The sequence below is a fragment of the Penaeus japonicus genome, unplaced genomic scaffold (assembly GCF_977035675.1).
Source record: "Penaeus japonicus unplaced genomic scaffold, GWHDUDI00000001_assembly GWHDUDI00000037, whole genome shotgun sequence".
Classification (NCBI taxonomy): domain Eukaryota; kingdom Metazoa; phylum Arthropoda; class Malacostraca; order Decapoda; family Penaeidae; genus Penaeus; species Penaeus japonicus.
This window is the reverse complement of record NW_028234439.1, coordinates 25,874,149-25,886,648: the sequence shown is the minus strand read 5'-3', so window position 1 is coordinate 25,886,648 and position 12,500 is coordinate 25,874,149. Positions and strand designations below refer to the sequence as shown.

The 12,500-nt window shown below is 32.9% G+C and overlaps 4 protein-coding genes across 4 annotated transcripts in view; 3 read left to right on the top strand and 1 right to left on the bottom strand.

The window, feature by feature from the left end:
* Positions 1–2,286, bottom strand: part of LOC147467279 (uncharacterized) — a 2,385-nt gene extending 99 nt beyond the window's left edge. Inside the window, exons 1-2 of the mRNA XM_086532530.1 lie at positions 2,210–2,286; positions 1–232 (exon numbers count right to left, since the gene is read on the bottom strand). The exon at positions 1–232 is cut by the window's left edge and continues 99 nt beyond it. Of these exons, the coding sequence (XP_086388656.1) occupies positions 1–232; positions 2,210–2,286 (309 nt within the window). The remainder of the gene's footprint in view (positions 233–2,209) is intronic.
* Positions 2,282–3,072, top strand: LOC122260199 (uncharacterized). Its single transcript, XM_043027350.2, has 3 exons — positions 2,282–2,296; positions 2,413–2,487; positions 2,640–3,072. The coding sequence occupies exons 1-3, from the start codon at positions 2,285–2,287 to the stop codon at positions 2,970–2,972; spliced, it is 420 nt and encodes a 139-aa protein (XP_042883284.2). The 5' UTR covers positions 2,282–2,284; the 3' UTR covers positions 2,973–3,072.
* A 2,413-nt stretch (positions 3,073–5,485) lies between these two features.
* LOC122260187 (uncharacterized) lies at positions 5,486–6,312 on the top strand. The gene is made up of 3 exons (XM_043027337.2): positions 5,486–5,524; positions 5,617–5,691; positions 5,867–6,312. Exons 1-3 carry the CDS (start codon positions 5,513–5,515, stop codon positions 6,212–6,214), a joined length of 435 nt encoding a protein of 144 aa, XP_042883271.2. The 5' UTR covers positions 5,486–5,512; the 3' UTR covers positions 6,215–6,312.
* A 4,586-nt stretch (positions 6,313–10,898) lies between these two features.
* Positions 10,899–11,695, top strand: LOC147467278 (uncharacterized). The gene is made up of 3 exons (XM_086532660.1): positions 10,899–10,915; positions 11,008–11,082; positions 11,258–11,695. Exons 1-3 carry the CDS (start codon positions 10,904–10,906, stop codon positions 11,603–11,605), a joined length of 435 nt encoding a protein of 144 aa, XP_086388786.1. The 5' UTR covers positions 10,899–10,903; the 3' UTR covers positions 11,606–11,695.
* The last annotated feature ends 805 nt before the right edge of the window (positions 11,696–12,500 follow it).

Sequence of the window (12,500 nt, the reverse complement as noted above, 5' to 3'; positions counted from 1 at the left end):
CTCGCCCTCGTAGTTGACCTCAGCCACGTAGCCGGAGTCGCCGTCCACGAAGTACTTGACGCTCTGCAGGCGGGTGTCGGGAAGCCTCACGTAGTAGGATCCCTGAGTGTCTTCGCCGTCACGGGCTTCCTCGTGGCCGAAGTCATTGCCGGACTCCTCATGCTGAACGGCATAACTGAAGTCGTACTTGGCTTCTCCTGACTCATACGATTCGAATGACCTCAGAAGAACCCTGGAAGGAAATGGTTGATTAGATAGAATATTTTAATCGAGAAAAAGTAAGGATGATTTTTGTACCTCACCCACACCATCCTTACAAACACACACAACACACACACACATATATATGCATATATATATGTATATATATAAATATATATATATATATATATATATATATATATATATATATATATATATATGTGTGTGTGTGTGTGTGTGTGTGTGTGTGTGTGTGTGTGTTATGTATATATATTATATATATATATATATATATATATATATATATATATATGTGTGTGTGTGTGTGTGTGTGTGTGTGTGTGTGTGTGTGTGTGTGTGTGAGTGTGTGTATATATATGCATATGTATATATATATATATATATATATATATATATATATATATATATATATATATATATATATATATATATAATATATATATATATATATATATATATGTAATATATATATATATATATAATATATATATTTATATATTTATATACATATGTAAATATATATATACATATATATATATATATATATATATATATATATATGTATATATATATATATATATATATATATGTATATATATATATATATATATATATATATATATATATATATATATATTTATATATATGTATATATATATTTATATAATATATATATATATATATATATATATATATATATATATATGTATATACATATATACGTATATAGTATTATATATATATATATATATATATATATATATATATATATATATATATATATAATATATTATATATATATATATATATATATATATATATATATATATATATATATCATACATATATATATATATATATATATGTATATATATATATATATATATATATATATATATATATATATATATATATATATATATATACATATATATGTATGCATGTATATATATATATATATATATATATATATATATATATATATATATATATATATATATATATATGAATAATCTCTCTATACACATATACATATATATTTTCACACACATATACACACATATATGTAAAATTATGTGAGTACATGTAAACAGACATATTTGAACTTTTTTTTTCCGCTTCAAATTCAGATATATTTGTACTTCACCTCTCTCACATACGCACCGAAACTATCTAGATTTTAAAAGGTTTTAAGCTAATTAATTACAATTAAAAATTGATGTTATCGTCACGTTCACTCTTAACAAACAACCATCATTTATTCAAATGAATATTGCACACATATCAAGGCGCACCGCTTTTTTCCTTTGTCGCCAAAATTGCGAAGTAAAACTGCTGAACTAAACACTAAAGTTCATGATTTCTCTTTTGAAGACAAATATATTCGTCCCACGATTCTTTCATAAGCATTTGTCTATTTAGACGGTTTTAATTTTATCCTATTAGTATTTAGTTATAATTTCTTATATTGATATATAGCTAGAATTAACTAGTATTTATTGCATCGACATTTTTTTTATGTCGATTTGGTTAGTATATATTCGATTGCTTATCGTTTCGGCAAGTAGTATTTCTGGAATTGATACTTATTTATCATTTGTTGATTAGTGTTTGGTATTACTATTACCTCATCAACTACTATACACATAGCAATCATAAACCAAGAATTATTTTTTGACGACCAACGATTCCCTCACATGTTCGTTAGAATTACCTATTTATACAAATCTTCCCACCTATACGCTATTGATTCTAGTGCGTTATCATTAACGCATAAAATCCTATTCACCATTAATTTGACTGTATTCAGTATCATCTTATTTTTAATTACACGTCTACATCATATTCCTAAGGGATATTATAAAAATAATTCCATAGATGGGTAGAAACATTGGGATAACCTTGGTAATGATCCTCCCAATGCGAATCAGTCTCATGAGCCAAGCGTTGCGTGAAGATCAGTAATGTAAATAAAAACTTGCTCCACCGATCTCGGCATCTCATTTCCAGAGGTATATAAGGGTCAGAGTCAGAACGATATCCATTCCTCGAAATACCAGCCATGAATGCAAAGGTAGGCAAATATGTTAGGCATGTGAGGTAAACTTTCAGCTGACATGGGTGATAAGTTAAATAATTATTCGGGACGATGTAGTAGAAAACTGTATAATATATTTTTTTTCCTGCCAGGTCATATTCTTACTTGGTCTAGCAGCCGTTGTTGCTGCAGACAGCCGGGAAACATACGCTTACAGACCACCTCACGTAAGTATATTCAGCTCTAGTTTGAAGATTCTCTTGCTCTGCCTTGTTTATAGAAATACCAATCTACGCTTTAGAAGTACTGACACACCTGATGAAAAAGAAAGAAGTGTCATGTCTACCATCTTTTAGATATGTTCATCTCGTTTCCACAGGATTCTTCCGAGGAGTCATTCGAGAGTTACGAGTCAGGAGAAGCCAAGTACGACTTCAATTATGCTGTCCAACACGAAGAGTCCGGAAACGACTTCGGCCACGAGGAAGCCCGTGACGGTGAACACACTCAGGGATCCTACTACGTGAGGCTTCCCGACACCCGCCTGCAGAGCGTCAAGTACTTCGTGGACGGCGACTCCGGCTATGTGGCTGAGGTCAACTACGAGGGCGAGGCTCGTTTCCCCGACTCGTACGAGTCTGCCTCCTTCGAGTCCCGAGAGTACAGGCCACCAAGGCCAGTGTACACCTATGGCTCCAACGAGTCCAAGTAAACTCGTTTTTGGAATCTTGACCTCCAGTAACCGACATAGTCTTCCTCTGTATATTGTATGATTGTTTATTTATTAAGAATATCAAGTAAAAAGCATTAGAAAAAAAGAATGTTGATTAAATCCTGCTGTTTGATATAATGATGTATTTGACAAAAGTATTAACGATTATTTTCATTCCGTTACTATTACTCTAATGCATATTCCATCATACCAGATTATAAAGCCAATCTACTTATATAGGTATATAGTTTCACAAACACACATACATATAGATATGTGTATGTGTGTTTAAATGCAACTTCAAAATATTTAAACACCGAGACTAAGTGGAAATATCACCTTCTATAATTACTTTGACATGCACTATCGCTGTGTATTTACGTATATACACAGTACCGCGAATGATGATAATTAGTCTCTTGTTACCTTTATTTAGCAATAACTAAATATTGTTGAAAATTATCATGAAATAAACTCACAAGATTAAGTATATCATGAAACTCGTCCGCTAGCTGACCATCGGTGAAACAAATCAAAATCATATATAGGTAAATACGATATACTCGCCTGCCACTTGAGATATGCTCATTCACACACACACACACACACACACACACACACACACACACACACACACACATATATATATATATATATATGTGTGTGTGTGTGTGTGTGTGTATGTGTAAATATATAATATAATTTATATATATATATATATATATTATATATATATATATATATATGTATATATATATATATAAAAATAAATATATATATATATATATATATATATATATGTGTATATACACACACATATATATATATATATATATATATATATATATATATATATATATATATATATATATATATATATATATACATATATATTATATATATACACACACATATATATATATATATATATATATATATATATATATATATATATATATATGTGTATGTATATATATATATAAATATACACATATACATGTATGTAACATATACGCATATTTTACACACGCACATACACACACACTCACACATATATGGAAAAAAAAAAAAATATATATATATATATATACATATATATATGTATATATATACATACATATGCAATATATACACACAAATGCATGTATATATGATCCATTTATGAATCTATATGAATGTGTCTGTGTTTATGCTTTAGAGAAACCCACTCTACATAAAACAGGTTTCTTGAAAGATGAGACAACGGCTGCGAAATCCTCGAATCATCTTCAGATCTGAGGACGAAAAAAGAGATAGATATATAAGATGATGTGACATACAAATGAGCAGATAAGGAGAAAAAAGAAAGGAAGGTCAAATCAGGTCACATTGTGGGTCGATCTATTGGAAGGATGTCAATGCCCGCAGACGGGTTGGGTCCTCATTAGTAATAACGCTGACAGTTAGTCCCCTTGCTTCTTACATTTTCAGATTATTGCTTTACGCCGGTCGTCCTTCCATAGACCTAAGATTTCTCCTCTACCCTGATTAGCAGTGGTCATTATGGGGCTCTTTCTAGAGACCTATATGGCCCTCGTGCTTATTTACAAAATGAACAAATCACTGGAAAAATATAACAACTAAAATACTGACATAAATATCCACATTACTACAGTATAGGTGACAAGGTCTCTGCTAGGTCCTCCTCTAGGCAGTTCTAAATTAAGTTAAAGAAATGGCTCCGTAAATATGATGCTCTGTTTTAAATCAACTATTTGTATTGTTATTGGTATCATAAATGATAAAGCGTATTTGATTATCTTTGCTGTTAGTATATCCAACAATCATATGGAACTGTGTACGAGAAGTAATTGAATGGTTCGTATTTTCATTCATAACTTACACTGCTTTTTCTCTCAAGTTTCAGGAAACTTGCTCTGTCCAAATTTCAGGTTGTTTTATCTTGATCTAGACAAACTGTGACATTTTTCTATCACGTGCAGTCTAGTTAGTATTGATTAGGTTCCTAGGATTCCGATAGCATTAGTCAGTGCTTACTCATTTAGGTATTAATATTTTCTTTATCAGCATATACTTTTTCTATAGTGTTTATATTAAGTTCGTACTAGTTTGTATCCCTTTGTGATAGCAAGTTGGTATGGTATTATTTGGTATTGTGCATATATCCCTGTCACATACCTAGAATTTAAAGAAATATTCCGTAATGTCGTTATAACTATCCATTTGCTTCTACTATGCTTCCTGTCTGCATGTTAATCTGAATGTATCATTCTTAATCTAAATTTCTTTGTATTAATGTGAATGCCTCATGCATAAGCTTATTACTTTTTATAGGCAATGGTTTATATTCCAAAGGACATATGAAACTAGAGATATGACCTTGTAAATGATCCTTCCAAAGTAAATCATTCCCATGAGCCAAGTGTTGCATGAAAATTTGTGATGTAAAGAAAAACTTGCTCCAGCGATCTCGGCATCAATTTTGAGGGGGTATATAAGGCTCAGTATCAGAGCGATATTCATTCGTTGAAACAACAGTCATGAATACAAAGGTAAGTTCATGTGAATTCTTAATTGAAGTGTATGAAAAATATAGAGATAATTAAAGACCTTGATTGCTGATTTAAAAATATTTCTCCAACAGGTCCTCTTCTTGCTTGGTCTGGCAGCTGTCGTTGCTGCAGACAGCCGGGAAACATACGCTTACAGACCACCTCACGTAAGTACACATACTTTCTCTTTTGTAACTCGTTTATAGGAATGTCAATCCAGTCTGTACATACAAATGAATTACCAGAGTTAAGAGCGGAAAAGAAAGAAATGTAGTGTGTATGTATGCATACACGCACACATGTAACCGTATCATGAAGTTAATTCTACCTTTGTTCCCTCAGGATTCTTCCGAGGAATCATTCGAGAGTTACGAGTCAGGAGAAGCCAAGTACGACTTCAGTTATGCTGTCCAACACGAAGACTCCGGAAACGACTTCGGCCACGAGGAAGCCCGTGACGGTGAACACACTCAGGGATCCTACTACGTGAGGCTTCCCGACACCCGCCTGCAGAGCGTCAAGTACTTCGTGGACGGCGACTCCGGCTACGTGGCCGAGGTCAACTACGAGGGCGAGGCTCGTTTCCCCGACTCGTATGAGTCTGCCTCCTTCGAGTCTGCTTCCTTCGAGTCCCGAGAGTACAGGCCACCAAGGCCCGTGTACACCTATGGCTCCAACGAGTCCAAGTAAACCCGTGTCAAAACCTTGACAACCAATAACCGGCATAGACTCTCTATTGTAAATTATGTAATTATATATTTATTCTTTACATTAAGTAAAAAGGCTCTAGAAAATCTTTGTTTATTAAATACCGTTATCCATTACGCTGAAGCAAACAGGTCAACTACGAGGACGAGGCTCGTTTCCCCGACTCAATGAGTCTGCTTCCTTCGAGTCTCAGGAGCACAGGCCACCAAGACCAGTGTACACCTATGACTCCAGCGAGTCCAAGTAAAATCGTTTTTGCAATCTTGACCCCCAAGTAACCGATATAGTATTCCTCTGTATATCGTTTAATTGTTTATTTATTAAGAATATCAAGTAAAAAGTATTAGAAAAAAGAGAAATCCTGCGGTTTGAGATAATGACGTTTTTGACAAAAGTATTAATCATTATTTTCATTCCGAAACTTTTGCACTAGTGCATATTCCATCATACTGATTCATACCAGATTATAAAGTCTATCTACTTATACAGGTACATACTGTAGTTTCACACACTCACGCATATAGATATGTGTATGTGTGTCTAAATGCATTCTTCAAAATATTGAAACAAACACCGAGACTAAGTGGATATATCATCTTCTATAAATACTTTGACTTACACTTTCGTTGTGCATTTATGTACATACACACTACTGCGAAAAAATTATAATTAGTCTCTTGTTACCTTCTTTTAGCAATAAACAAATATTATTGAAAATTATCATGAAATAATGTCACAAGATTAAGAATATCATCGCGTGCTGACCATCGGTGTTAAAAATGCAAAAACAAATGAACATTTTATATAGGATATACTCGCTTGCTACTTGAGATATGCCCATTCATACACACACACACACATACATATAGATATGTGTATGTGTGTTTAAATGCAACTTCAAAATATTTAAACACCGAGACTAAGTGGAAATATCACCTTCTATAAATACTTTGACATGCACTTTCGTTATGCATTTATGTACATGTACTATCGTTGTGTATTTACGTATATACACAGTACCGCGAATGATGATAATTAGTCTCTTGTTACCTTTATTTAGCAATAACTAAATATTGTTGAAAATTATCATGAAATAAACTCACAAGATTAAGTATATCATGAAACTCGTCCGCTAGCTGACCATCGGTGAAACAAATCAAAATCATATATAGGTAAATACGATATACTCGCCTGCCACTTGAGATATGCTCATTCACACACACACACACACATAAATATAGATATGTGTATGTGTGTTTAAATGCAACTTCAAAATATTTAAACACCGAGACTAAGTGGAAATATCACCTTCTATAAATACTTTGACATGCACTTTCGTTATGCATTTATGTACATGTACTATCGTTGTGTATTTACGTATATACACAGTACCGCGAATGATAATAATTAGTCTCTTGTTACCTTTATTTAGCAATAACTAAATATTGTTGAAAATTATCATGAAATAAACTCACAAGATTAAGTATATCATGAAACTCGTCCGCTAGCTGACCATCGGTGAAACAAATCAAAATCATATATAGGTAAATACGATATACTCGCCTGCCACTTGAGATATGCTCATTCATACACACACACACACATAAATATAGATATGTGTATGTGTGTTTAAATGCAACTTCAAAATATTTAAACACCGAGACTAAGTGGAAATATCACCTTCTATAAATACTTTGACATGCACTTTCGTTATGCATTTATGTACATGTACTATCGTTGTGTATTTACGTATATACACAGTACCGCGAATGATGATAATTAGTCTCTTGTTACCTTTATTTAGCAATAACTAAATATTGTTGAAAATTATCATGAAATAAACTCACAAGATTAAGTATATCATGAAACTCGTCCGCTAGCTGACCATCGGTGAAACAAATCAAAATCATATATAGGTAAATACGATATACTCGCCTGCCACTTGAGATATGCTCATTCACACACACACACACACATAAATATAGATATGTGTATGTGTGTTTAAATGCAACTTCAAAATATTTAAACACCGAGACTAAGTGGAAATATCACCTTCTATAAATACTTTGACATGCACTTTCGTTATGCATTTATGTACATGTACTATCGTTGTGTATTTACGTATATACACAGTACCGCGAATGATAATAATTAGTCTCTTGTTACCTTTATTTAGCAATAACTAAATATTGTTGAAAATTATCATGAAATAAACTCACAAGATTAAGTATATCATGAAACTCGTCCGCTAGCTGACCATCGGTGAAACAAATCAAAACCATATATAGGTAAATACGATATACTCGCCTGCCACTTGAGATATGCTCATTCACACACACTCACACACTTATATATTAGTTATGTGTATGTGTGTTTAAAATGCAACTTCAAACTTATTTAAAACCGTGACTAAGGGTTATATCACATTCTATAATACTTTGACAGGCACTTTCGTTATGCATTTATGTACATGTATACCTTGCGTTGTGTTTTTACGTATTTACTCAGTACGCGAATGATAAATATCTTTAGTCTCTTGTTTCATTTAGTTAGCATAATAACTAAATATTGTGAAATGTATCATGAAAAAACTCACAAGATTAAGTATATCATGAAACTCGTCCGCTAGCGGACCATCGGTGAAACTATTCAAAACCATTTATAGGTATTACGATATACTCGCCGGCCACTTGAGATATGCTCATCTTACACACACACACCACACATCACACACACACAACTCCACACTCACACACATATATATATTTATTATTGTGGGGTGTGTGTGTGTTGTGTGTTTGTGTTAATATATAAATATAATTTTGTATATATTTTTATTATCTTACATATAGTATTTATATTTTATATATAATATATATATATTCTATATATATATATATTATATATACATAATATATTATATTTTACAAACACTACTTTTATATAATATATATATTTATATATTTAGATATGTAATTTATATATATATATTTTATATAGTTACATATATTTATATATATCCACACACATTATATATATATATATATATATATATAGATATATATATATATTAGATATGTATGTTTATATATTTTAATATACATATTTTAATGTATGTAACATATACGTATTTTACACCGCACATACACACACACTCAATATTGGAAAAAAAAAAAAAAGCTTTCATATATATATTTATATTCTTATATATATGGATATATATAATACATTGCATATATATACACACAAAAGCATGTATATATGATGCTATTATAAATCTCTATGAATATGTCTGTGTTTTTGTTTAGAGAAAACCCACTCTAAAAAAACAAGTTTCTGAATGATGATACAACGGCTGCGAAAGCCTCGAATCATCTCCAGATCTGAGGACGAAAAAAGAGATAGATATAACAAAGATGATGTGACATACAAGAGAGGTAGAGAAGAAAGATTGGAAGGTAATATTCAGGTAACTTTTGGGGCGATCTATTGGAAGGATGTCATTGCCGCAGTCGGTTGGGTCTCATTAGTTATAAACGCGGACAGTTAGTCCCTTGCTTCTTACATTGTCAGATTATTGCCTCTACGCGGTTAGTCCTTCCATAGACTAAGATTTCTCCTATTTACCATGGAGTAGCTGTACGTCATTATGGGGCTCTTCTAGAAGACTATGTGCCCTCGTGCTTATTTACAAAATGAAAACAAATCATGGAAAAAAAATAACCAACTATTAATACTGACATAATATCAAGATTCTACTGTTATAGGTGACAGGTCTCTGACTTGGTACTCTTAGGCAGTTCTAAAATAAGTTAAAGAATTGGCTCCGTATTATGAGCTCTGCTTGTAAATCACTATTTGTATTGGTTTTGGATCATAAATGATAAAGCGTATTTGATGATCTTTGTGTTAGTATATCCAACAATCATCGGGAACTGTGTACGAGAGTACATTGTAATGGTTCGTATTGTCATTCATATATTTACTTGCTTTTTTCTCTCAAGTTTCAGGATACGTGCTCTGTCCAATTTTCAGGACTTTTATCGTGATCTAGACAAAACTGTGACATTTTTCTATTCACGTGCAGTCTAGTTAGTATTGATTAGGTTCCTAGGATTCCGATAGCATTAGTCAGTGCTTACTCATTTAGGTATTAATATTTTCTTTATCAGCATATACTTTTTTCTATTGTGTTTATATTAAGTTCGTACTAGTTTGTATCCCTTTTTTGGTAGCAAGTTGGTATGTTATTACCTGCTATTGTGCATATATCCCTGTCACATACCTAGAATTTAAAGAAATATTCCGTAATATCATTATAACTATCCATTTGCTTCCACTATACTTCCTGTCTGCATGTTAATCTGAATGTATCATTCTTAATCTAAATTTTCTTTGTACACAAGTGTGAATGCCTCATGCCTAAGCTTATTACTAGTTTTATACTTATAGGCCTTATGGTTTGAATATTCCGAAAGGAAACACATGGCAACTGCTCCTGAGATATGACCTTGTAAATGATCCTCCCAAAGTAAATCATTCCCATGAGCCAAGTGTTGCATGAAGATTTGTGATGTAAACAAAAACTTGCCCCAGCGATCTCGGCATCACATCTAAGGGGGTATATAAGGCTCGGTATCAGAGCGATATTCATTCGTTGAAACAACAGTCATGAATACAAAGGTAAGTTCATGTGAATTCTTAAATGAGGTGTATGAAAAATATAGAGATAATTAAAGACCTTGATTGCAGATTTTAAAATATTTCTCCAACAGGTCCTCTTCTTGCTTGGTCTGGCAGCTGTCGTTGCTGCAGACAGCCGGGAAACATACGCTTACAGACCACCTCACGTAAGTACACATACTTTCTCTTTTGTAACTCATTTATAGGAATGTCAATCCAGTCTGTACATACAAATGAATTACCAGTGTTAAGAGCGGAAAAGAAATAAATGTAGTGTGTATGTTTGCATACACGAACACATGTAACCATATCATGAAGTTAATTTTACCTTTGTTCCCTCAGGATTCTTCCGAGGAATCATTCGAGAGTTACGAGTCAGGAGAAGCCAAGTACGACTTCAGTTATGCTGTCCAACACGAAGAGTCCGGAAACGACTTCGGCCACGAGGAAGCCCGTGACGGTGAACACACTCAGGGATCCTACTACGTGAGGCTTCCCGACACCCGCCTGCAGAGCGTCAAGTACTTCGTGGACGGCGACTCCGGCTATGTGGCCGAGGTCAACTACGAGGGCGAGGCTCGTTTCCCCGACTCGTATGAGTCTGCCTCCTTCGAGTCTGCTTCCTTCGAGTCCCGAGAGTACAGGCCACCAAGGCCCGTGTACACCTACGGCTCCAACGAGTCCAAGTAAACCCGTGTAAACACCTTGACAACCAATAACCGGCATAGACTCTCTATTGTAAATTATGTAATTATATATTTATTCCATACATCAAGTAAAAAGGCTCTAGAAAATCTTTGTTTATTAAATACCGTTATCCATTACGCTGAAGGAAATAGGTCAACTACGAGGGCGAGGCTCGTTTCCCCGACTCAGATCAGTCTGCTTTCTTAGAGTCTCGTGAGCACAGGCCACCAAGGCCTGTTTACACTATGACTCCAGCGAGTCCAAGTAAAATAGTTTTTGAAATCTTGACCCCAAGTAACCGATATAGTATTCCTCTGTATATTGTTTAATTGTTTATTTATTAAGAATATCAAGTAAGAAGTATTAAAAAAATAGAAATCCTGCGGTTTGAGACAATGACGTTTTTGACAAAAGTATTAATCATGATTTTCATTCCGTAACTTTTGCACTAGTGCATATTCCATCATACTGATTCACACCAGATTATAAAGCCTATCTACTTATATAGGTACAAAGTTTCACACACTCATACATATAGATATGTGTATGTGTGTCTAAATGCATTCTTCAAAAATTTGAAACAAACACCGAGACTAAGTAGAAATATCATCTTCTAAAAATACTTTGACATGCACTTTCCATATGCATTTATGTACATACACAGTTATGCGAAAAATTATAATTAGTCTCTTCTTACCTTTATTTAGCAATAACCAAATATTGTTGAAAATTATCATGTAATAAAGTTACAAGATTAAGTATATCATGAAACTCGTCCGCTAGCTGACCGTCGGTGTTAAAAATGTAGAAATAAATCAAAATTATATATAGGATATACTCGCTTGCCACTTGAGATATGCCCATATATATATATGTATATATATATATATATATATAT